The sequence below is a fragment of the Andrena cerasifolii genome, chromosome 5, assembly GCF_050908995.1.
Source record: "Andrena cerasifolii isolate SP2316 chromosome 5, iyAndCera1_principal, whole genome shotgun sequence".
In the NCBI taxonomy this organism is placed as follows: domain Eukaryota; kingdom Metazoa; phylum Arthropoda; class Insecta; order Hymenoptera; family Andrenidae; genus Andrena; species Andrena cerasifolii.
The window spans coordinates 16,834,700-16,860,559 of NC_135122.1; the positions used below are offsets into that span (position 1 = coordinate 16,834,700).

Genomic DNA, 25,860 nt, shown 5'->3' on the forward strand with positions numbered 1-25,860 from the left:
TCTATTTGCGTCGACACCGTGGAATTTTCGAGTGAGTGCCCTTTGACCCTTTACCGACCGAACACGTTCACTCGAGCACCATCCGTTCGCTGCAATGCAAACAATACTTTGGTAATGACAGTGATTATAAACTAAGGGTTCTCTAGGCACTTGATGCCTTATCGTTAGAGTTATAGTAGGATGCAACGAAGTATTACGATTTTTCGAGCATCCGCAGTAAAACTGATGCCGGATATTATTCCGAAAGGGACCGGTGCCCGATCGAGATGAAGTTTGGGGGAAGGAGGGGGTGTGGACCCTAATCTAAAATTGTAGCTTCGGGTATTTATTAGTTTCCGAAATATTAATAAAAAATTATTGTTAATTTTTTTTGAAATTTTTTTTTGACGTTGGTGCAGGCCCCCCACCAGGGAGCCCTCCAGTTCGCTACCATGCTTTACGAGTTTACGCGCTCCCCACACTAAACTAGCCCCAACCAAAACTAACACCCGGGACAAGTTGGAAAGTGGAATGCGGTGTGTCGGTATAAATCAACAGAAATATTGTTAAGAGGGGGGACCGTGGTGAAGTGAATTAAAAAAAATCGGTAAGGTGTATCTACTCTTTTATGCACAATTACCCCTGTATCTTTTTAACGCATTAATTGCCGAAGCTAAAATTTTATATTTGGAGTCTTTCCGCACCCTTCGTAATACCTACCGAGTTTCATCTAGGGCTGGAACTATTTGTCGAATTTTTCGGTATTCGAATATTCGAATACTTGAGTTGCTCAATTATTTGGCGAATATAATTCGAATATCCAAGTATTCGAATACTATTCGAATATCCAAGTATTCGAATACTATTCGAATATTTAAGTATTCGATTAGTCCCAGCCATAGTTTCATCTCGATCGGCCACCGGTCCCTTTCGGAAGTACAGCCCTGATTCCCATTGTTGATCTAACTTTTCCCTTGACCGAGGCTAATTAAATATTGAATCAGTATCGACAGCTAAATGTTTTAATAGAATTTTCCTCGATTTCTCTGCGCAGCCCTCTCCGAGCAGCCAATGTTTGCCGAGCCAATACCGAACGTCACGGTGCCACTGGGGAGAGACGTCAGCCTGCCCTGTGTCGTCGAAAACCTCGGTAATTACAAGGTAATTAAATTGAACCATCTACCTGCATGTCACGTCGCTACATAGCCGCCAAGCTTAAGCTAGGGGGAAACTGTCCGTTCCATTTTTTTGTTTCAACCTCCATCGTTGTCAAGCTACTGTCCTTCTAAATTGGAACTATTTCGTTCGCTCTCTAAATATCCATGCCAGCCCGCGCGATTCGCGATCGACAGCCTATGGCTGCGCAAAGGATGCATGTACCACCGTTGCAAAATATCCGTAACAACGATTCGATGGAGTATCTGCTGCAGCGTCGTAATGGAACGCAACGAGAATAGCTGATTCGCCGATCCGGTTGTCACCCTTCAATTTGCCCCGTATTTCCGCTAAAAACTGTCTCGCGAGGAGCTTGACGGCCGCTGGGTAGGCCGCGGCGGAGCGCAGCGCGCGGTCAGGCCTCGGCGCTTACGTAGGCTTCGTCCGGCGCTCCGTTATTACGCAATGCCGCAAGTGAATAATAAATGCCGCTGCAGACATTGTAACGCCGGCTGCCGCAAGAGAGCCTCCTCTGAAATATTTACGGTACCTGCCCTCTCCGATGTATCGATTCCTCGCGCGCCCCGCGCTCCATTTCCCCGGGCGAGGGAACATGTATCTGCAAAGTAACACAATATTAACCGAGCCAATAAAACACTTCATCGTGGAAAAAAATGCAGCGTACGGTACCGAAGCAGCGGAATATCAAACGCGGTAACGAGCATCCCAGATGCAAAAACCGAACAGTTAATAAATGATGCAACGATCGATCCGCGTGAAAAAAAAAAAAAAACAACCGAACGAGGAAGCATCCTGAAGCGTAAACATTCGAATATGGAAACAATGAAGGGCTCGCAGCGTCTCGCGACGATAATTCTCGCAGTCTATTAGCAGGGAACAATGCAAGGAAATGGTTGAGCCGCGCGGAGGGATCTTCGGGAACGATCACTCGAACAACTCGTACAGATTAATGCGCGGTGGAACGAGACCGCGGGGTTGTACAGTGACTGGCACGCCATCGATTAAAAAAGAAAATAGAGAACGACGGAGGAGCGCAGGGGCGGACGGGGGAGGAAAATTACGAGGGGCGCCTCGCATCGGTGTGTACGAGATCGCGCATCAGGATAATATCCCGCTGCGGAGCGCAACGCGTGTTCCACATTATTCTACCATTTGCGTTTTCGCGATCGTAAATCATTAAACGGAGAAGCGGTGGATGAAGGAGCCGGGGGAGAAGGGGGGCGCGGAAGGAGCGGTGGAAAAGGTGGAGAAAAAGAAAGGGGACGGGAAGCGTAAACGTAATGCGGCTCGTGCTAGCCTCTCGTTCTCTAGCTTCATCCTCTCCCGTTCAATTACCTCGGGTTGCATCGTTGCAGCGTTATTAGCATTACCGCATCCCCGACGAATCGGTTCCGCGATGGCGTGTCGGTAATTTCCGTCGGTCCTTTTCACCGCGGACCGCAATCTTGCCTGGGGCTAGGGAAGAGATTCTATGTTATCTCGACCGATCGTTCTGGCATCCCCCCTCGGCCATTCAGGACCACTGTTATGCAACAACGGTATTGGAAACGCATCAGTTGTCCCGTGAAGAAGCTGCATGCGATGCATCCGTTGCATACAGGTTACACGCCAACAAACATATCGGCGAGTGTAACGAGCGACGCGATCCTTCCGTTCAAGCGGGTATAGATCTCGCGAGCAAAACTGACGGGGTTGGGTAACGTGAAAAGTGGGGCCGCCGGTGGGGTAGCTACCCTATGCGTGTACTTATATACTTGCGGATTGATTGTATCATTATACGATTTGTATGCTATTTTGCTGGCCCAAGTAAAGGTCGATTTATATTATCCGTTCAGACACGGAACGTTTTGGTTCGGACAAATATTGTTGTGGGTTATCGGGTACGAATGTTTATACGCAGCGTCGCGATCAGTTATAACAAGCTACGCTTCGGGCATACGACGATCGATATTCTCGAAAAGAATGTTTTGACTGAAACGATACGTGACTGAAGTTGTCGGAACGTGTTTGAACGGAGACTCGTACGATATGTATTTAGTTCAGGCAGAATCTGAAACGATGACCCCTGTACGAAAGATATATTATTCTGACGCCTGTCGCCTGTCGTTGCCGAATGTGAACTGATGGTATAAAAACAACAGTTTGTCCCCGCTTACATTATATTTTATCCATAATTTATTACAATTCCAGAGATATAGTCGCCCTAAAAGTAGGGATCACTTACAATTACATAAAACGTACATTTAGTAAAATCTTATTGCAATACTGTTGTATCTACTGCCCAAGTCACTCCACTACAGTACCTGAAAATCACAAAAGTAGGTACAGAAGCGGAGATTTCTTTAGCTTCCTCCACTTATAGCATCTGATCGCTTCTATTCCTATTTCATACGTCACACAAAATATCGTTTGACGGAATCTAGCAAAGTTGCGACGCGGTGGTGAACCGCAGGAGATTCTTACAAATAAACAGCGAATCAAGGGTGGAAGTACCTTGCGACTTTTTTAGATAAACAATCGCGTTTAATTTCGTCGGGCACACCGCGTGAACGGGCGGTTATCATCACGCAGGTATTCGATTAATGTCTCCCTGTGTTTCGGATAAATCAAAGAGCAGTGGATAATAAATCAGTCGCAGCTAATTAATCACAGCTATAATTCCCTCGTCCAATAAATTTCCCCCGTCCAACTACTTTCTACCGATACGTCGTTGGTCGCGATGTGTCCAGCCCTATCGTTAATTACTACAGTGCGAATTACTTATTCGCATCACGGCACGTATTCACGTTTCCGCAGATTTCTCAACGTTACATTACCCGCCACCGCGTTAAAACAGCTGTCAACGTTCGAGAGACGAGGTTTCGAATCGAGATCCGCGAAACGGTCTCAGGCCATTGTTTCCTGTTGAAAGATAGCCGGCTGAAGAGGTAGCGCGCTGCACAGGTGCGCCGCAGCTGCAGGAGGATGCAAGCCAGTCGAGCGATCCCGTTATCGCGAAGAAATTCGCGCAATTACGCTGCTCCGCGGTGATTGGGGCACTGCTGCGAGGTGAATGTGTGCTGCACGTGTTCAGGGGCCGGTTCAAACTTCCACGGTGTTCCGTTTTCCGTTCTCCGTCTGCATGTCCTTCAGGAACGTGCACGTGACTGCTCGCGGGGCGAGAAGACGTTGCCTGGTACGACCGAAGGCGCTTATTAGTCCGAGCCAATTACTCCGAAAGCCGCTTTAGTTCCCGGATGACAACCAGCGTCCCAGGAAAATTGCTCGACGGGGGTCAAGTCACGACGAATCTTTTGGATGCCGTTCCGCAAGGTGCATGGAGGAAAGCAAGATCACGTAAAATGTTATTTTCTGTGTTTCTCGCGGAGTACATCCCCGGTAGATGTTGAACACAGGCTCGGTAGTGTTGTTCTCTCACAAGTTTCTGAGATTCGCGAACTGGGAGTCCAATACACGTCGCGTTTAAATTTTTCTCCGCACTAGGCTCTGTTAACCCTTTCGCTACTACGGGCGACTATAGTCGCCCTCCGCAAAACGCCATGTACATACGACGGACGATTATAGTCGCTCTGGACAAAACTCTGTTATTTTCTCAATCTATATCCCACTCCTGAATCGGTTGAATATACGGTCCCTCGAGTTTAGGAGAGCTGAGTTGGACTTGCTTTTTCTTTTTAAGATTATTAACTGCCATATTAAATGCCCTCAACTCCTTGAATTGATAAACTTCTATGCTCCCAATAGATCGTTTAGGTTTACACGTGCTTTTCACCCCCAGCAGTATATCTCCTGAATGGTCAACTCTGACCCTGTAAACCACATATGCAGTGTAGCGAACTCCTATTCTGCTAGCATGGACTTATTTGGTGTTAATATAAGCAGCTTTAGAAACTCGGTTAACAGTAATTTGCAAAACTAGAGTCTTGTCCGTCAGAACTGTAATACCAGCTATGTACACTAATGGGGACCTATCCCCGTTTATCGATAGAAAATCAAAAATAGTAATCACTATTTAACGAATAACAAGCTCGATCCCGAAACATGCTTGGCGGAGAATTCTGAAACAATTGATCGCAAAGTGCGTTACCTTATCCAGTGAAACTTTACGCTCCTTTGTGGCGATAGCGATAAGTGATTGTACGCAACGTCCCCGGCGCGATAAAACCGCAGGCGTTCCCCAAAAGGCCCACCGTGAACCGACCAACGTGACACGGGGCCAGGGGAAGAATTTTAATAATTCCCTAGATCGAGTTTTATGAAAGAGCGTTACAATGCGGCGACAATAAACCCTAAGCCCCTCCGCGTTTACAGCTTCGTCCATTATTCCAGGGAATCATAAAGATGTCTGCGCGCCGCTACGTCGCGGGAATAAAACCCGGCGCTTTTTGTATCCCGCGGGCGATCGAAAACGATATACTTTGACAGCCCAAGTCATTGATTTCGCTAAAGGGAGAGAGAAACAGAAGGGAAGAATAGCTCTATTATGCTAAGCGGCATGAAACGGTTTCGAAGACACGAGGCAGAGAATTATTCGCTGACGAAGTCTCGTCGATTGGGATACTAGAAAATAGATTCCTGCTTTTAACCTTACGAAGGGGTGCACCAGAGAAGACTTTCACGGCGCACCTGCATGGAACTTCTCGAGGCTATCTTCGTGTCCCATAAACGAATTTAAGAGACGCACCTTTGTCCCTTGTGAACGTTGACGCGTGTTTTATTGGCATTTCCAATGTGGAACGCGTGAAGGCATTTCAAAGAAGGAATACGTCGAGCTATGAATACGAACATCTTCCTCCATGGATCCGAGTTTCAATTAATTAAATGGGACCGTACTGCGCACCAACACACAATGGAACGTTCCAGTATATTGTTCCCTCAATCTCTTATTAAAAAGTAATTTGTGCAATTCAATGGTGAAATGTAGAACCAATAAACGAGCATGTATGGATACATTGTTGAAACTGAGACCCTTTCTTACCATTTCTCGAGCCCACGTCCCCACATCAAAGGGTCTAGCCTGGGGTAAGCATAGAAAAAACGGCCCCAACACCAATTTTAGTATTTATGTGTACCGAATAATGCTCTTTGCCTAAAAAAACACTGAGAGAAATTTCAGATCTCTACCCCCTTTCGTTAGGGTGATATGGAGATAACAACCCTAACTTTACCATTTTTTTGTCAGCAACTACTTAAGATATTTCAATGTTCCAAAATGCACCTAGTAGGTACTTTATAGCTCTACCACATATATTTTTTTTCGAAATTTAAAGTACTGCTTTTGTTGCATGTCCACTCGGTGTGCGTGATTACGCTAAAACGAGTTCACTGACACAAAAATCCAAGAAACGTGTTAAACTATAATACATTGTTTAAGCATTGACGCTCGCACATTTCAAGATTTGTGAAAAGCAACAAAAACGCGGACATTTGAATTTTTAAGCTTGAATTTCGAAGAAAAATTTGTTAGTTTTTTGTTTATATTTGTGGAAATAAATAAAAAATTGCAAATTTTTGATCGCCAATACCGAATAAATAGTATAATGAAGATATGTGCGAAAGTGCGAAGTGATTGAGTGAGTAGATCTCGCGCAATCGTGCACACCGTTTTGCAAAACATGGTTTTGAGAAAAAGGCGTTTAAAGTATAAGAACCTAATTTTTTTAATGGTATCGTGAACTTACATCTAATCAGCCATTCCTGCTTCATACATTGAGCCTTCTGCTTCACGTACTGCTTCTTCTCTGGCTGATTTTTCAAGTCTGCGTTTCTCATATCTGAGAATGAAAAACAAAATGCTGCGTCGCGTCGAAGTACGTCGAAGCACGCAAGTATACGATTTCGATTTCGTTTCCGTACCCCCAAGAAATAACGTCGTTCTCACGACGATACCTTTTGCATTATGCTATTAAGGCTTCAAATTATCGATTAAGAAAATAAAAATTTGGTATTTTTGAAATTTTTACTGGAGTCCACTTAACGTTTACCGTGCCACCCACCCACTCGCTTTTTCTTCGGTGCCTGCGTTGCATCGACGGCTTTCGATAAAGCGCAAAAAGAATATTCATTCCCCCGCAGCTCCATCAATTTTTTACGCCCCATTGTCCGACGAGCCCGCAGTCGAGTTCCCTGGATATTCCCAAGCGCTGTTCCGAGGACATCCAGCACGACGATCGACTCTCCGTTTTCGCGCGAATGATTTTTCCTGGTATCCGAAACACGTATCGGGACTGGGAATATCTGGGCAGCCTCATTAGATTCGACGTCCCGCGAATACAAAGTCCGAGCTGGCAAGTTGCAACGGGACTCTTTGATCGAAAGACCAGAAAATTCCATCTACAGGGGGTGTCAAAGTCTCTACTCCCACCCCTTTGTCCTTCCCCTCTCCCGCTGTTCTCAATGCCCCGGCTAGCCGCACGAAACCGTACGACGTTGTCAATTTTCCTGGATTTAATTATGCCGGGAAGCCGGCGCCGTGCCGCCGGGGAATTACAATGAAACTCTTTCGCTCGGTCACGGGCGAAATTGCCGCGGTCCGCTCGCAGAGCTCCTCGGAGCGCGACTGCACGCTGGCGGATTGAAAGAATGCCCCGCGCTGCGTAAGGATTCCGGGCCTCCAATTGAAAAACGCAAAGGGACCCCTGGTCACCGTATTTTCGGAGGTCACTCGATGGCTCCTGGATACGCGTAGCCTTGGACTCGTTAAGGGCTGCAGCTTGCGCGGTCCACTGTGCTCGTGGAACGTGGAATTCATGGCCGGACGTGGCGAGGACACGGTCACGTATGCCGGAGTCGCAAGGATTTAGATGGAAAGTGTCGGCGAATATTGCAGAAAGAACTTTCAGCGTTCGTCCATTTTTCGCGGGGGGTGGAATGGCGGCTGGCAGCAGGCCTTTCCGGGAGCAAAAGTTGAGGCAGCGCGCTCGAGTGCTCCCGGTAATTACCTAATTAGGAAATGAATTTAATAATTAATTTGCTAACCGGATTACAGGGGGTAAGCGCGTCAAGCGTCGGCGCCAACGGTGCCCCGCGGATGCAGTGTTGGATCGCGATCCCTGAAATTATTTTTAATTACCGTGCCGATAAATCGTCGAGTTACCACCCCCTCCGCTCCCCTCTCTCTCTGTCTCTCTCGCTCCCTCCTTTCCTGTCGTGTGCTCCAACGATCCAGCGATCGCACGACATCGCTCACCCCTCGCCCGATGAAATTTATTCCCCGCGTTAGAAAACGCGCCGAATAAAAGGCACCGATAACACGTCCGACCCGATTAACGCGCAACTTTCCCGCGGAATGATTAACTTTTCGCTAGTGTGCCCGCGCGCCGAGCCTCCTCCCCTCCGCCATTGAAATATGGCCGCGTTTTAATCGCGTCAGACACGGAATTCGGCCGTTTCTCAAACCGTCTTTGGCGGCTGAGTACGTCGCGGATAGCAGCTGAATTCGGTAGGCGAGACTGGATTAACTTTGTAGTGAGACTTGGATGGCGCAAGGTTCTCCCTTTGGACTTCCTTCAGTAGGGGTCGAGGAATAGTCGTCGGACGCTGGTTCACCTAATTCTTTCCATTTCCATTCTATTTTATATCCAACGGGAGTTCCCCGCTAGTTCTCCGCGGTTCTACGAATTTCTGGAACAACCCGCAAGTTTTTCCACGGCAACCATACGAAACAGCAAATCGATACGAGCGCTGCCAGGGTAGCAGCGGTCGACGGAGGGGAAAAGGGAATTAATAAACGTCGACGAGACAAAAGGTCCGTCTCGCCGAACGGACCAGCTGTCAGCGGCGTTTCGGGCTGTAAAAACGGCGCCGGCTCGAGTTGAAGCTAAACACCGTGGAGGAATATAAGAGCGACCTTGTGGGAAATCAAGCTCGGCCTAATGACTGGGCGCCGGCAAACCCGTGGAATATTTTTGCAAAGTTGATTAAAACGGGAAACCCTCCTCCGCGCTAAATGCCCGCGCCTTCGTCAGAATTGCACGCTTCCGAGCTTCCCTCCGCCGTTACCTTCTCCCCCTCTCCTTATTCCCACCCTTCCCCACCTCAGCATTCTCTCTTGTTATGCTTTCCAGCCACTCTGTTACCTTTTTTCCACCCTCCTCCTACCGCTTCCTAGGGACGACCCCGCCGGGGGTTAATTAAATTGTAGACCAGCTGGCCGATTGTTTACACCACTTCTTTCCTTCATTTTGAACCTCTCCACTTCTGTGCTAGCTGGACCGTCTCAAGGAACTGTCAATTTCTATCATTAGCTTCTACCACCGATCTACTAAGTGGTATTCTTCCAAGAGCTGTCTGAGAACTCGGAGTATCTCACAATCAGTCGTCATCGATACTTATATAAGATTTCACTCGTATTTATTACCCATAAAGAAACTTCAAAAAAGTAAAAAAATTACGCCAAGTACGTGAAATCAAATAAATCACGGAAAGTAGAAGGTAATAATAAGTAACATGAGAAAAATGCCTTTAAATTTAGAAAATATTGCAGGCGTGATGAGATACGAATGAAATAAGTTTCAGGTTAGGTTGGAATAGCCGTGCGACGAGTAAATGATAGCTGTAGCGACAGTCGACATACACAGGGTGTCTTTCATGTACTCGGCGTCGAGACGCTGCCGCGTCTCTGGATAGTAGTGCAATACTTTAAGTAACAATAATTGTTAAAGTGCAGGCTAACTAAGCGATTTCCCAGAAGCCTTCGGGCTACCGAAAGTGCAGTGCCCGCCATTGAGCCACCCTCGCCACCCTCGCAACCCCCTGTCCCCTTGCTCAATTTACTTTTTCTTCCCAGGCGTCTCTTTTTGCGCGGCTCGTACCGCGTCCCTCTGTCTTCATCCCCCTCTGGGAGGCCATCACTGGCCCGTTCTCGGAGCACTTCTGAATTTTGCCCCGCAGCCATCGCCCCTGCAACACGCCACCGTGCAGCCACCGTAACGACTCTTGAACGAAGCCAACCGACCACGTTTACGACCCTGAGAATTTTCGCCGCGGATTACTCAGCCGGGAAGGAATTCAGGAGCGCGTCACCCTTCGCGATCATCGACCATGCGCAAAAACAGAGAGGCGAAAAGTCCTCCCCTGAATCCACTCGCTGGCGGAACAAGCTTGCCCCTTAAAACTCCCTTTCTCCTCGGTGCGTGATCTGTGTCTGCCATCCACAAACCTGTCTTCTCCGGGAAGCGAGCACCACAACCAGCCAACCCGTCCGCGGATTCCATTCTCGCGACAGAGGAACCTCGTTTACGCGATCGCGAGACCGACAGAGGGGTTGAAAATTTTCGCGGCGCCTCGACGACCATCTTCCCCGAGCACGTATTTAAAGCGGAATGTAAATCGTTCGGAGGCTCCGCGGCGTTAAGGTACACTTCGCGCGCAGTCGACTGTCAGCGAATAATTACTGTCACTCGTGGAGGGACAGCAGGCGCAGTTTCGGCGCTCGCAGCCGAGAAATTAGAAGTTACCCGCGGCGAGGCGCCTTCGCGGCCTTATTAACGTAACAAATCGTAAACTCGTCGCAATTATAGCGTTGCCGGGCGAGCGTTCTTAAAATTAAACGCACGCCGCCCCCTCTAATTGCACCCATTGCGTTAATTGAGTTAATTGCGTTCGGTTTCGCGCCAGGGGCCTCGACACTTGGCGACGGAGCACCGAGCAAATTAGATCGGCACGGAGGTGAACGGCCCTCGACTTAATTTCGCGACGTTTCCATTCAACGAGCCTCCTTTACCTGGCTTTACACCCGTTCCCCACGCACGCTCGTCTTCGTCTCTTTATTTCTTTCTCTCTTCCCGAGCTGGTTGCTCCTCTGTCCGGCCGATACGCGGCAACTGTTTGGAGATAAAAAGCCCGATCCCGGTTGACAGCCGGCGGCGCGGCGCAACGGGTCCGAGCGCAAAAGTGATCGAATCCAGAACGAATATCTGGATCGCGTCGAATCATCCGTGGCACTGTCAATAGATAGTAACCGTGCGCGGACGAAGTACAGGGGTAGCTTTTACCAGCGCGATTTTAATTAAAACACGAAGCTGGTAGGGGCTTCTGTTCGCTAGCTGCTCCGGTTATCCCGGATGGCTCGTGAAATGCGGCGGTATCGTTGCCGGCAACATCGACAAATATCCTTCGATTGAACAGCCTCGTTAGGAATTAACGAAAGCTTCGTAGCTGCTCGCAGCTTATATTGCTAACAATCCATTCCATCTCGCGCCGGCGCGTTGCTGCACACGCCCTACTTCGCGCGCACATGTCTGCGGGATAAGTGGAATCAATTTTTAAAAGAGATCGCGGCGTAATAAAGATCCCCCAGCAGCGTTGCTCGTCTTGACAAAAGGCGAGCGATCGAAACGGCGCTTCCTCCTCGCGGCAGTGGTTAAGCCTGACTTTGTACCGGTGCCAGGGTTTTCAATGGAGGCCGCAAGCGGCGCGAGCGTTACCTCGAGACCGTTTAAAGGCCAATATAGAGGCGATAGCTATTGCCGTGCATCAGCCAGCAGGCTCGTTTATCGCGATCGAGAGCGATTCACTTTTCAGCAGACGTCTCGAGCGTCGCGGTGGCATTTCGCGCGTGCTCGTAAATACGGCTGGACTTCTCTACAAAGGGGCCTGGATGCAAGAAATACTTTAAGGGCCCAAATGAATTCTCAACGAGTAATAAAGAAAAAGAAAATGAAATAAAAAATAAAACTAATATTAACATATTTAAATATGACTTTTTTATTGCCGAATATGCCAAATATCTAAGTAGTATTATTTATTAATAGTACTAGATAAGTCTTATTAATAATAAATAATACTAGATAAGTATTATTATTAATAAATAATACTAGATAAGTATTATTAATAATAAATAATACTAGATAAGTATTATTATTAATGAATAATGCTAGATAAGTATTATTATTAATGAATAATACTAGATAAGTATTATTATTAATGAATAATACTAGATAAGTATTATTATTAATGAATAATACTAGATAAGTATTATTATTAATGAATAACTAGGATATTATATTATTATATTAGAAATTATGTTCTAATTTCTTTTTTGACAGTCCTCGCAAACCGTGGTAATGTTACCACAACCAAAATTGTGGTATGTCCGTAGTATTGCTAGCTAGGTCTGTGTTTAGAGCGTGAGATTCTAGTCGCGTTTTAAAATTAGATTAATTTTAAACAAATTAAAATTCTTCGTTCTCATTTCCCCCTTCTTTTATCTTCTCTTTTTTTCTTTTTTCCTTTTTCTGGGGCACCTGTACAGTCCGAGGGCCTCGCACCCGCCGCATTCCCCTGCGGCCGGTCCTGCGTAATAACCCCATCTATAGAATTAATGAAACGCGCAACTGTAGGCTACGATTTCTCTGGCGAAAGATAGGGTGCTACGCGTAGCTTGCCTGGAAATGTTTGTTACCGTTAACGAACGGTGTTGCAACACTCAAACGGCCCTATTGTACAGGATACTAATGCACATCGACCGCACCCATCAGGGCAAATGTTTATTCTCGAAACTGACTCGATTAATATAATGAGCGGGAACGATCCAGCGAGTTTCCGGTCAAAATTTCAGCCCAGCAAAGTTCGACGGAACGCCACGGCACAGGGAACGATGCGGCTGTATCCGAAACCGAGGATTAACCGAGAGAGTTCGACTACGGTTTAATCTTCCTTCGAGCACCTAGCAGCTGGTTTGCCCCTTTGATCCTTTCGGCAAATTAAATCAACGAATCGGGGCCATCCGGCGATCAGTCTGATTTTCCTGCGGCGATCGATCGGTAGAGCGCGTCGAAACAATCTCCGCGGTACGTTTGAACGATTTATCGTCAATGGTCGCGATTTATTTGCCTCTGATTCGACACTCTTCTTCGGATGATCGGAGAAGCTTCTCGGTTACCGATTTCGACGAAATCTGGACACAGTAGACTTCGCTGCTCGCCGAAGCCTTGCTCCTGGATCCTGGATGCTTGTAAATTCGAAAGTACATGGCTCCTCGCCTTCGTCTTCCAAATAAGAACTCTCGAAACCGTTCACCATCTGGTAGTCGCGAGTAAAACAGAATATCTTCAGAAAGTTAGAAATATACGAAATTAGCTCAGCCCTGCGAGGTCCACGTCGGTTTTAGACAGCGAAAACCGATGTCTGACTATACACGGAGCGCCTCTACTGAAGAACTTCTCAAGCCACTTCTCGGTCAAAAATTCAAACTGTTCACAGTTTCCATGCTACAGAATGACGAGCAGTGGCGCGCCGAGAGTGGTGCCAAGGGCCCCTGGAAATAAATAACTGGATTTTATTCTCTAAATAAAATTTTCTAAACACCTAATGAATTTTATCGAGTTTGCATTAAAAATATTTTGATCCCTTCGACTCGGCTCCCCCAAGATTAAATCCTGAGTGCGCTACCGATGACGAGACACGTACCTCGCCTCGCGACCAACGTCCAGAATAATTACTAGACCCAAAATTGGTGGCGTGGGTAATTACAAAGAGGCGCTAATGAGTTCGCGTTCAAAGTGCAGTAGATCGAAGGGAATTAGATTTAAAAGATTTCCCACACTCGTTGCACCCTTGTCTCGTCGCGATACGCTTCTCCCCGTCGTGCTACGCAACGACGAGCTCCTGTAGCCCGATGAACCCGCGAGAAGGATCGTAGAAACGGCGGAGAGCACCCGAGAGGGTAGCCCAGTCATAATTCATCGCCGACGAGCGCGTCAGGAGGAGTTGTTACCGCGTTACATCCACGAGGTTCGCGGAAAGTGGGCAGGGATGCGGGGGGGAGGGAGGGCTGGCAGCGGGCAGAAAGTAAAAATGAGGAAAAGTGGCGCTTTCGCGCAACCGAGCGCTCTCGAGCGTTTGCCAAGGAAATGAAAAAGAAGAAGTGGCAGGCAGGGAAGGGCGAGCCCGGAGCCGTGGAGGGGGCCAGGGGTGGGGAGGTGCAGGCAGTTTAACCCAGAAATCCTCGAAAGTGCATAAGCTTTGTCGTGGAATGAGCTTAGTTAGGGGAACGTTAGCCCGGCGGAGCGTAAAATACGGTCGTAATAATGTTTGTTCGTGGCATTTCTGATGCAGCCCACCCCGGTTGCGCCGTGTCGTCGCATCCCCGCTCCGACCGGGGCCGAGTTCTTTCTCCCTTTCGCTACCCGTCGCCCCACGCTTTCCTCGTATTGTGCTCCGCCACTTGTGGAGCGCCCAATGACTCTCGGCCCATTGACGCGAGCGAATTCGAACGATTCCGCGTCGTAGGCAACCGTAAACTCGATCGCGCGCTAAACCGATTCGCGTGGAATCGCTGAACGATTCACACCGCGTAACGAGGGATGCTCCGATTGATGGTGCTATCTAGACCATATATTTAGATGAGTTAACGGTGTACCTCGGTCATATGGAAAGCCTCGAAATCCAGTGGGCACTTGAACCTAGGGTTTACACTTTAGAGAATATTTTAAGGGTTGCAATTGCTTGAATCAGGCGAGGCGAAAGGGTGTTAAGCGACGTGAATGATGCTCGCAGGTGGCGTGGATCCACGTGGGCCGTCAGATGCTGCTCACCATCCACAAGCACATGGTGGTGAAGATACCGAGGTTCACGGTGTCCCACGACAACCAGAATACCTGGCTGCTGCACATAAACAGCGTGCAGGAACTCGACCGAGGTTACTACATGTGCCAAGTGAACACGAACCCTATGATGAGCCAAGTCGGCTTCCTTCAAGTAGTCGGTAAGCATATTTAATCTTCTTTCACCGGCTTACGGCGTCCGCTCCATGCATGGAATTATTAAACTCCCCACGGCTGGGAGCACTAAGGTCTTAACGGAAACCCACCGTAAAAGGATCAGTCCCCGCGGAGCCACTCCTCATCGTCCCGATGCAACATAAAAGCTACTTAAAGCATTCATCATGGTTCGCAGGATATTCCCCGGCTTGATTTCCTCCCCCTAGATGTTTAATACCCCGCGCGACTCATTGTTCCCCGTTTCCCTCTGCTACTTCCTGTTCCTCTTTCTTCAAGTGCCGCCGAACATATTGGACGTCCAGTCCACCGAGAGCACAGTGGCCGTCCGAGAGAACCAGAACATCACCCTGACGTGCAAAGCGGACGGATATCCCACGCCGAAGCTCATGTGGAAGCGGGAGGACGGCCAGGGCATAAGCATCAATCGGCATCAGAAAGGTGAGTCCGCGACGCTTCCGTCGATCTCTCGTCGACGCAGCCAAACAATATTTCGCAGCGGCGGTGCATCGATCCGCCTCGTTCCCGATACGCGGCTCAACCTTCCGCCCGCTGGATAGTCGTTTAATTTTTCCAATTAACGAAAATCAGACGCGACGCGCTCGCCCGACCGTGCGTCCGAAATTGTTCCGCGAGACTCACGCGTCCCAATTAGCGAAAATTAAGCGCGATCGCGTGGCCAGCGCGGCCTGGTCGCTTATAATGCCTGTGATCTTTCGTCGCGACGCCTCTTGTCCTCGGTCGGTCGCTTCCGATACGAATCGGGGAACGTATTTGCGGCGTGGATCCTATCAGCTTCGTCGTGGTCAAACTTCCCAATAAACTGGCGATGACGAGTGCACAGCGAACGGTCGAATCAGGGCGGGATTAACACCTTTAGAGACCCTAAGCACTTAGAAGATTTTGAGGCACCCTTATACAGGGTGATCACTTCACCGCGATGTACGATTCCTTAGGCACTTCGACTAAAAAGTGTTTCTAGCAAAAGTTAGATTTTAAAATTTATAAAATTTCTACTGTGCTCCTCTTCTCTCCTGATGCCCTTTGCTTATTGGTTGACTCAACGCATGGTCGAGTTTCGTGGCTCGATGGCGCGGAAGAGAAGCGCGGCGTCCTTGGTGGCCGCTGCATTTTGGTACACGCGTGCGCTGGAGGGGTAATGAACGTTCGGCGGGATTTAAAGGTAGACTCGAAGAGTTGGCAGAGGGGAATAGAGGACCGAACGCTCAGGCAGTGAGAACGGAGTGCTGAGCACAGAGAAGCTAGCTGTCAGTTCTGGGAATAAGGCAGGAATTAATTGAATTAGGTCGACGCAATTGTGTTTAAGGAAAGAGCAGGGAACTTCAGAAGTGCCCTACAAATTGGTGATAATGGACCTACCCGATTACCCCGGAAATGCTGTTTCCAGGTCTGGAGTACAATTTCCGATTACATGACACGATATAGTCCGGAATACCTTGGCCCTGCATAGTTCCGCTGTAACGGGCGCACAAATGCTGGATTCCCGTCTGGTTAAACTGGAAGTAGCGACGTTTAAAGAGGCTGCGAGCTTTAGTAATGAACTCGAACGGGGTGGCAAGTGGACGGAGGAGAAAATTCCGCCAACAACGCCGGAAGTTCGCGTTGCTTTTGTCCCCGTGCACCTGATGGATTTTGCACGTCAAACAATAAACCCCCGCGACAGCGTTTCCGGCAATTCCCCTAATGCAATGGGACACGTAAATCCATTCTCGTCGACAGGTATTATTAGTAACGTGGTAATTACTCGTTTGCATGGCCGCCGCTCGCGAACTCTTCCATCCCGCGTGTTTACGTGACTGTCGAATAAAACAGAGGCTTCTGTAGCCAGACACCGCTGCATTGTTGGGGCAAACGTGTTCGCAGCGTCATTCCTTCGTGACGCGGGGACAAACACGTTTAGCACACTCGGTGTCTAGGAATTACGAGCGCGATGTTGACCGAGCCGAAGATGCTGACTCGAGCCAAGAAGCTATAGCCCGAGGGGAAAAAACTGGCTGCTCTAAGATACCTTCGCTTTACGTCACTTGTTGCGCCACGTCGATGGAAATCCCTGATCCTTTACCAGTCCGTTGATCGAAAATGGCCCCAGCAATCCGCAGTCAACGCGGCACTGCCAGCGATTCCAAACGACGATGCACATCGCGCGATGCGCGCGCTGAATTTACCGCGCGACACGTTTGCTTCCTGGTGGAACTGTCGACTAGCAAAGGGCGGAAAGTATGAATGCTCGCTGTTGGTTATCCTCTCCAGTTCTCTGAGGTTTCATTGAGGGGCTAAGCAGTCAAATCGCTCGAAGACAAAGTATTTCTTTGCGAATTATTGACAAGCAGATGAATGCAAATGGTGACTTATACTTTTGGGTAACGGTTATTAATACTAGAAACTGTAAAAATTATTTTTAGATAATATATACATGGAAGTATATGACAGCGCTACAATCGTCTGATGTGTGGGCGTTTTTCCTGTGATTTTGCGCTGATTGCGAAAAAACCAAGGTTCGGATCGACTTGAAATTTTTACAGCACGTTTAAAATATATTCCTTTTTGGAGTGGAGCTCAGGATTAAGTGCAAAAGCTCTAGTTTTTGAGATAAAAAAAAACAGCCATCTGTGTACCCCGAAAATCGACATTTATTGTACAAATCGCCTTCTTCTAGTCGGTATTTTAATAATTTTGGTTCAAAATTGCGGGTTCTAGGAGAAACATATTTCAAGGAAACCGTTGTATCTTTATTTTTAAACTCAATATCAGGGCTAAACCAAAGACACTTTTTTTAAAACACTGCGTAAACAACCTCGTGTGGCGTCATGTGTAAAATAGATATGTAGTCAAAAATATTTTTCGACAAAATACTTTTTCACTCCACGCGACAGTAATAAACATTGTGCAAAAGGGAAAGCTTGTGCTTGCGTTCCCATTCTTATAATTAATTCGCACAAAATACTTCATTTTCGTGCAATTTGATTGCCTAAGTAGTCCCCTTAAGCAGCCGAGTCTCTGCGTAGTAATTCTGATACACCCGGTGTAAATTATGCAGCAGAAGCAACACGAGCGACGAGTGCAGTGGAAACGCGTAATTCAGTTACCGCGAAGGTAGATTTAACAAGTATCGCGAGATAAATTAGCCGTGACGTTTGTTCTCCGGCGCAAATACGGCGAATTATCGCGGGGTAGGATCGTGGCGAGAATTCTGTCGTGGAAATTGTATTTAATTCGGCCGACGTCTTTTCGCGATGCCAGGCGACGTAATTCCTGATATATCTGCCGTTCCTTGGCGTCTCCACCGATCTCGCATGCTGGGCATCCATTTTCGAAGTAGCTACGCTGCCGGCCAGGACAATTCCCCGTGTTTACCGCAATCCATACATTAGCCCGGTAGAATTCAACGGCGTGCGCAAGTCCTCCCTGTGGCACAGTAACGCTGGCAGCGCGACAATTACTTTTTTTTTTCGCGAGAGCGCGACTGCAGGTCACCGTTCCACTCTTCTAAAGCTGTTTGATCAACTTGATACGCCAGCGAGGACAACTCTGCTTAAAATGTAGGATACGGAAGCTCTGTAGATCGTGTGGCTGGTAGCTTCCGGCTTATACAATGGAGGGTAGAGGGTGTTGCCGCGTTTAAAGCGTGGGCAGGTATAATGCACTCGACGAGTAATAGAATTTCCCCCCGGTAAAGGTTGATCCACGCCCAGGGATGACAGATTCCTGGGAATTTAATGTCAGAGTCGTCGTAAAGCTGCGAAAATGTGATCACAGTGCCCGCGTCATATCTGGCGTTACGTCCCCATCGACTTTGCGATAAACTTCGATCGTGACGGCGGAGAAACGGCGCGTAAACTGCACAGGGCCAACAGGAAAATTCCCAGCGGCTCCAGTTGGCTGGGTGATAAAGTACGATAAACTATATAAGCCTTCCCTTACCGTCGCATTATTAAGAATGCAATTAGCTGTCCGCGCAATTCTCTCCATTAGCATTTCGCGCAGATTCCTCCCTGCCCCCTGCGTTCCCTCTCCCCTTCCCTGTATCTCTCACTCCCTTCTGAATGGCCCTCGATAAAAACAACTTGACTGGGAGTTGTATCAGGTTTCTTTTAATTAAAAATTCGAGACTACCCGTGGAAAATATTGCGTCAAGCTTCGGGGACGGCGGAATTCTGAAATTCCAGCATTTTCTAGCGATACCTACTCAACGCAAGTTTTCCCGGCCCCGCTCGGATTTCAGGCCCCGTTGCTCCCCCATGCTTCCCCTTTTTTTCCTCGATACACTCGTCACGGTGATTCCGCGTTAATTAAAACCCGCTGCGCAGATGAAGCGCTCCCGTATCGCGAATTATTTCCGCGGAGGGAATCTCTGCGTCTCGGCCCGGGGCGGTTCGCCGTCGCGAGGGTTTAATGTAAACCAGGGCAACTTAGGAATTCCGGGGGCTCCTATTATCTCGTAAGCCGCATCGTTATCGACTTTACGCGTCGAGGTTTAAGCTCCGATGCCTGCGTCTGGATTGCACACGCCCCGCGAGAAAATTCCCGATGGGTCTCGCGTGTGCGGGCTAATGCAATCAACTGCGATAAACTATTATGCCAGCCACCTCTCTCCCCGTGGGTGGCTCTTGCTCCCTTTCATTACCGTATTATTAATAATGCAGTTGCGTGCTCGCGCGAACGTGACTGTTGCCCGCGCGCGAACCATTTTCTCGGATATGTTCGTGCGAACGGGAAACAAACGAGGGGTGTGCCGGGAGAAATTTTCATAACGAGCGCTTTCTCCGCGGTCGCGGCCGCCGATAACGAATCCGAGAAGTCTGAATTGCTGCTTCTGTCGCTCGGATGAACGGTAACTGGTCGAACGGGAGAGAGAGCCTCGCGCAACGGGAAAGGGCAACGAAGTGTTTCGACGTAAACGCGGGATTAACAAAGCCGAACGCACGCGAAGAAACTTATTTCAGCGAAGGCTGCTCGCTCCAGCTATCCGCCTCTTAAATATTACAGAGATTAATCAACTCCGAAGCGTCCACGACCGCAGTGCTACGCCACTCTTGTAACGTGGCCGCCTGTTAGTGGCGCGGCGACCGGCGGTGGGGGTAACTGGTGGGCGGGCTTAGCGGGGAAAGCAGTGGCGGCGGCATCAGAATTATGCGCACACATGACACCGCCATGAAATATTCACTGGCCACTAAAGATATGCGGCGATTTGCGGACGAAATTAAACAAGACCCGCTGAAGAGATTGCCGCAGTCTTACAGGAAGACCCTTGCGATAAAACGCGGCTCTTGCGGACAAATTTCTGCCCATTATAGTTACGCGATCATTCTATTCTCCGCTCGCGAGAGGCTCGGAGAGAAACAGAAAAGTAATTATTATTCAGGTGAATACTGCCGCTTCGCGGCGTTCTGAATGTCTCATCGTAATCCACTTAGAACGTCGACGTCCCCCGTCCCGTTTCCTGTAGGGTAATGCACCGCGACCAAGTCGCTCGACTAGCACAGGTCCTCGAGGACTCTGTGTCATCATAAAACTAGATGGATTAAAACCAGTCAGCGGTATAGAGACGGCCAGTCCTCGGGGAAGAACCGCGCGTCCTGGTGTCTGGACACCGGAGCATCCGAATGTCAGGATGTCCCAGGTGGCGCAGACATTAGCTCGCGAGCAACGTGCACGTGAACCGACCGCCGTGTTAGGCTGACGGAGCTGCTGTGGTTTGGCTCTGCGGGCCGAACGTCCTTCCACCGAGTGCAACTTGTATGCACCTAAAGGCCTGATGACGTTTTACGTGCCACGTTGCCTCTGATACGTGCTCGTTCGCTTCCAACCGTTCCTCGACTTGCCGCCGACTACCGCTACGATAAACCTAAATCTCCATTCCGGCTCCCCTGCTGTCTCTCGTTCCGCGAGAAGGAAGAGGAGAGTCCTCGTGGATCGCACCAGCCGCTTGAAATTAAGTTGGCACGCAGCGGCAGATATCGTTACGTCCGAGCAACAAGTACCTATCGCGAAGGGAAGGCGAGCATCGGCACGGCACAGGGCAAAGCCCTAAACGAAAGATGAGCGCGTCGATTGGCACCGATAACCGAAGTTACGTAAACCGTATCGAAGGGAAAGTTGCCGCGCAGCCGGATGGATCCGCGATGAAAAAGGGATCGTCGGGCGCATCCCGGAGATAGGAAGGAGCTCGTAACTCGCCCGGCCGTGGCACGAGCTGGCAGTAACCTCGCTGGATTATCGGAAATTCAACGTCGTCCTGTTTCGTGCAAGTAAACACCGTCGAATCGAATCGTCCATCTGGAAGATTACTTAGGAACCGGATGCTATCGCTGCAACTCCAAGATCGCTCGAATTCCTACCACGGTGGCTACACACCCGCGCCGGCTCGCTAGACCTCCTTTGGATAATACCGGAAGCTCCAGCTCCGCGGCGGAGGAAGCACTCGCGACGACCGCCGTTCCGCGAAATTAATTGAATTATACCGACCCGGTGTTTCTTTTTTCCATGGACGCTCGACTAACATGTAAACAGGAAGCGAAGCGAGGGATGTAAAAGTCACTTCGCGAGGGGTGGAAATTAACGATTGCCTTCGAGTTTCGTCGGGGATGCTTCAGTGTATATATTAATCGACTACGGGCACCTTTCGCTCAACAGCTTTATTATTTCAGCCGCGTCGACGTTTTCGCTACCTCCGGATTACAGTCGGACGAGTCCAGGGAGAAGTAAAAAAGCTGCCAAGCAGGATGAACCACTTCTGGGGCCCTTTCCCTCTCGTCTTCGAGTCGCGGATTCTTTTCTCCAGCCATGCTAATTTCTGCTAATTAAAGCTCCACGCTTTCCAAAGCACGCGCGAGTGCGCTGCGCTAAGAAAGGGCGTAAATAGTAAAAAGGGAGACACAGAGAGGGGGAGAGACTCTCCGCGGAAGAAATTTAAAATCGTCTGGCGCGCCGGATGCGTCCTTCTTTTTCAGCCTCGTCAAAGCTCGGCCGACTGAAACGATGAATGAAGGCACAGCCCAGCGACACTCTTTCTGCTTCTGCCAAATCGACCCTTCGAATGGGACTCTTTCAACTTTGCTCGTCCCGCCCGCCTTTGCCTGTGGAACCTCGTCTGCCCGCTGTCAACGGACTCAGCCCGAGGAAAACGCGAAGCTCCTGGCGTTTGCCTCGTAACGAAGTTAATGCGATTCTTAGACATTCGAAAACTCAAATGCCCTCTTTCATTCGCGGAGGAAACAATGGAAGGCTTCTGTAGCTTTGGATTTCAATTGATACCCTCGCATAATTGAAGCTTACAATTAGACTGTCTGATAAGCACTCGAGCATCCAGCAAGAATCTCAGCTCTCGAGCGCAACTGAACGGGGGCAATCTCGAGGAGTGCGAGTGAAGAAAGAAGAAACTAATCGCCCCGACAAACGGCTGATTGTTGGCGCGTCCTAATGACAGGAAATGGGAGGTTGTATCCCGAACGAAAGCTAATTTCGACCAGGCCATTAGCGGCGATTCGCGTCTCCAAGGGAGCGGTTGCCTCGCTGGAAACTTCGCCCGCGAGGCGGACAAAGTGTACCGAATTCACGGTCTGCCTCGAGCCCTGACTGCCACTTTGACGTCGACCCATCGGCGTGGAAATCCGGCTGATATATAACGAGCGGCATCCTATACGTGATCCCGTTCGATATGTGCGAGCGGCTGGGAGGGTTGGGAATTTCGTGCGCGGCCCGAGCTACAGGATCGTTAAAAGTTACCGGCCGCTGAAAGTGAGCCGCGGTGCCTGGATGTCTCGGCACCGCATTATTCAGCCCCTCGGTCCTGATTCTCCTCTACGCCAGCAAAGTATGTAACCCAACCCTCGGGCTCGTAATTGAATGACGTTACACTGACAATAAATCGCGGAGTCGCGTTCGTACCAAGGGTTGCGTCGAAAGAGGCGTGCACGCGCGATCTGTAGCCACGTAATTACGTTGAGTGGGAGACATTCTCATCAGCCAATTGGCGGTAAGCCGGAAAATTGATCGGGCTGTGACTAGGTAGATCGGTTTACAACCATAGAGAAGCTAATCGTCCTTTGACTATCCCGCAGCGCGCCCTAATACACCGCTGTTGCATTGTACAGTTAGTCCAAACGCGGGGTCGACTGCCCGGCCGCGGCGCGTGAGTAATTGCGAGGCTATCTTACATTTGCCACTCTCGAAAGTTGCGACCGGCGAGTCAAGGGGATGAAAGAACTTTTGTTTGTATTTAATGGGCGACCACGGTAAACGGGGCGTTACCGACAGCCACCTGCATTAATTACTTTGCCGCAGGGATTTACGTGGCCCGAGAAGAATCCACGGGTGGCGGCTTCTCGAGGTCGCGAGATTTAATGCCAAAGGAAGAGGCTGACCTCTTGGCTACTTGCCTCTTGATTTTTCGATCGACAGTGCTTCGTGTTAAACAGTGCAGGGCAGCGTTCTTCAACCTTTTCACACCTGCGGACCGGTGAACATAGGGGAAAGCTGGGGGAATAGGAGGAGCTAACGGCTAAGACAGAAATAAAAGTCAAAGCAGATAGTAGTTTATTTATCAATTCTAATGTTATAAAATTACGCGAAAAAATCTGGATTTGAAATTTAAATAGCTGCCATTCTGCTTTAAATTAATATTTCGGAAATTCCCTCCGCCAATCAGAGGATACATTAATATATTAACGAAATCTTTTTTGTATTGTGATTTTAGATAATCTGGTTCCGAATGGCAGTGCTCACCGCAAAAGCAAATTTTTAAAAAGGCTTCTTGGATGTGGGTGGTTACTTTATTATAAACGTAAATATTTTTCTACGAAAAAATTACCAAATGTTCTTTAAACGTAGCTCTTTTAAGTGCGAAAAGTTCTGTAAGAATATATGCTTCCGCTTTTACAAAAAAAAATCACAAATATTCGCCTCTTTTCGGCCGCCTGACTAGGTATAACCCCTTAAGTGGAGGTTCCGGTCAAAAAATCGATTTTTTAATTTCATTTTTCGAATGTTCTACCTTTTAGGAATACGTGTTTAAAAGGATTTGTTGAAATTCGTGAAATTTCCAAAGTTATAGGCATTTGAGTTTTTTCTCGAAACAGTGTTCTCAAAAGGGCGGGCCCTGTATCTCCAAAAGTTATTATCCGAATCGATTGAAACTTTTTTTATTTTGAAGAATATACTTCTGGCTAAGGGGAATACTAGAAAGAAATACAAAAATTGAAATTTTATAATTTTCATAGGCGTTGAAAGGATGAAAAATATAGAGAAAAAGTGATTTCAAACTTCAGGTGTTGTTATTTTCTAAAACAATGTCATTTTTGTAATTTCTTCCGATTTTCCCATTAGCCAGAAGTATATTCTTCAAAATAAAAAAAGTTTCAGTCGAATCGGTTAATAACTTTTGGAGATACAGGTCCCACCGATTTGGATGAATTTTTTGACGCCTTGACATTAACGACTCCGCAGTGCTCTCTGCAATGATTAATTATAAAACAAAAAATATATGTCTATAACTTAAGACATCCTTAATACAATGCAAAAAGTCCCATTAAATTATATCTAGTAGTTTTCCTTTAATTAATTCCTAAAGATCACCTATTTTGGGGGGCTCTAGGCCGGAAGGTTCCCTTAAGTGAACTCCTCCTAGATACTCTTCTTTACACCCCTCTCCGTGAACACTCGCCGCAGAGAAACCTAATCTGAAAACGTGCCGCGGTGCCCGCGAAACGGTCCATTTTAAAAATGAAGAGTTACAGGGCTGCACGTGTGCAAACACACAGGCGGACGTCGACAACGTAGGATTAATCCCCCTGCCAGGCAATATCTATAATACTTCATTCTATTTATTGCGCTTGGCGCGGATTTACACATAAATAGGTATGCCTCGGTGTATGGCAATCGTGTCAATATTGTACCAGAGAGTGGCTGGGCGTCGCGACGCAGCGCGGCGCCCCTCGCAATATCGCAAACCGGGTATCCATGTAGCGTAATTAAATGTCGAGTAATGATTGACGAACCGCTCGCTAGCTTCGAGTCACGCTTCCCAACCGGACCGCCGCTCCTCTGGTGTACGCGAGCGGAATCGAAGTATCCTCCACTGGCAAACAGGCCCGACGAATAAAAAAGGAGACACAGAGGGGGTGGGAAGGGAGAAGCGGAATGCATCGCCGCGTCTTTCATCGAACGTCCAGCCGGATTAAGCTTCCCGATTCGGAAGTAGGCTAATTTGTTTACGCTCGTGGCCGCGTTCCGCGCGGACGGTTTCGCGTCCAATTAGCTGGCGAGGTAATCCTGACGCTATTGTTGCGGAATGCGAGATCTGGCGGTCCTTTTAAACGAGATAGTTAATATCATCTTTCAACACTGCGCCCGCGCGGCGGAATCTGAATTGTTGTCGTTTGCGCCCGAACGCTAACGGGCAGAATAATCAATATTTGAGGATACGACCGAAATTCCCTCTCTTTGTAGACACGCTTATGATGTTGATTCAGCGTGCACGATATTGCCGAGCAAATAGGCGGCGTAGATATTCGATTGCTCTTTCCGCTGCTGTTTATTTAATTGTACGTGGGCCTATAAATTTGCGCTTCGATCACTTTATTCCGGCCCCTCTCTACCTCACTGTTTGCCTGACGACTGCGTGCCACTTTACGCCTTCCCTCGGCGGAGCTTTTAAGAATCTCGTGTAACCGATCCCTCGCGCACCCTCGCTCAAGGTCGAGGAACTGTAACTAAACGCCTACCAACAGGCCACTATCGGATCATCTCTCGAATAAAGTTTTCATAAAACATAGAATCTAAAACGTTTACTAGCCTTTGACCAACTTTCCTCGAGCACCCTGCACGCGCCCTCCACTTCTCCTCGTAAAACCTACTCCCCTTGAATTTACAACATTCCTACTGTCCCACTCTCGCAACATTCCCTCCAGCTTCATCTACCCAATCTCCAAACGAACTTACTCCGCACCAGCAAGCGAACAGTGCG

At 48.4% G+C, this 25,860-nt stretch overlaps 1 protein-coding gene across 4 annotated transcripts in view; it reads left to right on the top strand.

Moving 5' to 3' along the window:
- LOC143368874 (lachesin) overlaps window positions 1-25,860 on the top strand; it is a 288,084-nt gene that overhangs the window by 199,815 nt on the left and 62,409 nt on the right. For all 4 annotated transcript variants that reach the window (XM_076812073.1, XM_076812076.1, XM_076812074.1 and 1 more), the window contains 3 exons: window positions 1,034-1,140; window positions 14,656-14,863; window positions 15,156-15,317. In XM_076812073.1, the coding sequence (XP_076668188.1) occupies window positions 1,034-1,140; window positions 14,656-14,863; window positions 15,156-15,317 (477 nt within the window). The remainder of the gene's footprint in view (window positions 1-1,033; window positions 1,141-14,655; window positions 14,864-15,155; window positions 15,318-25,860) is intronic.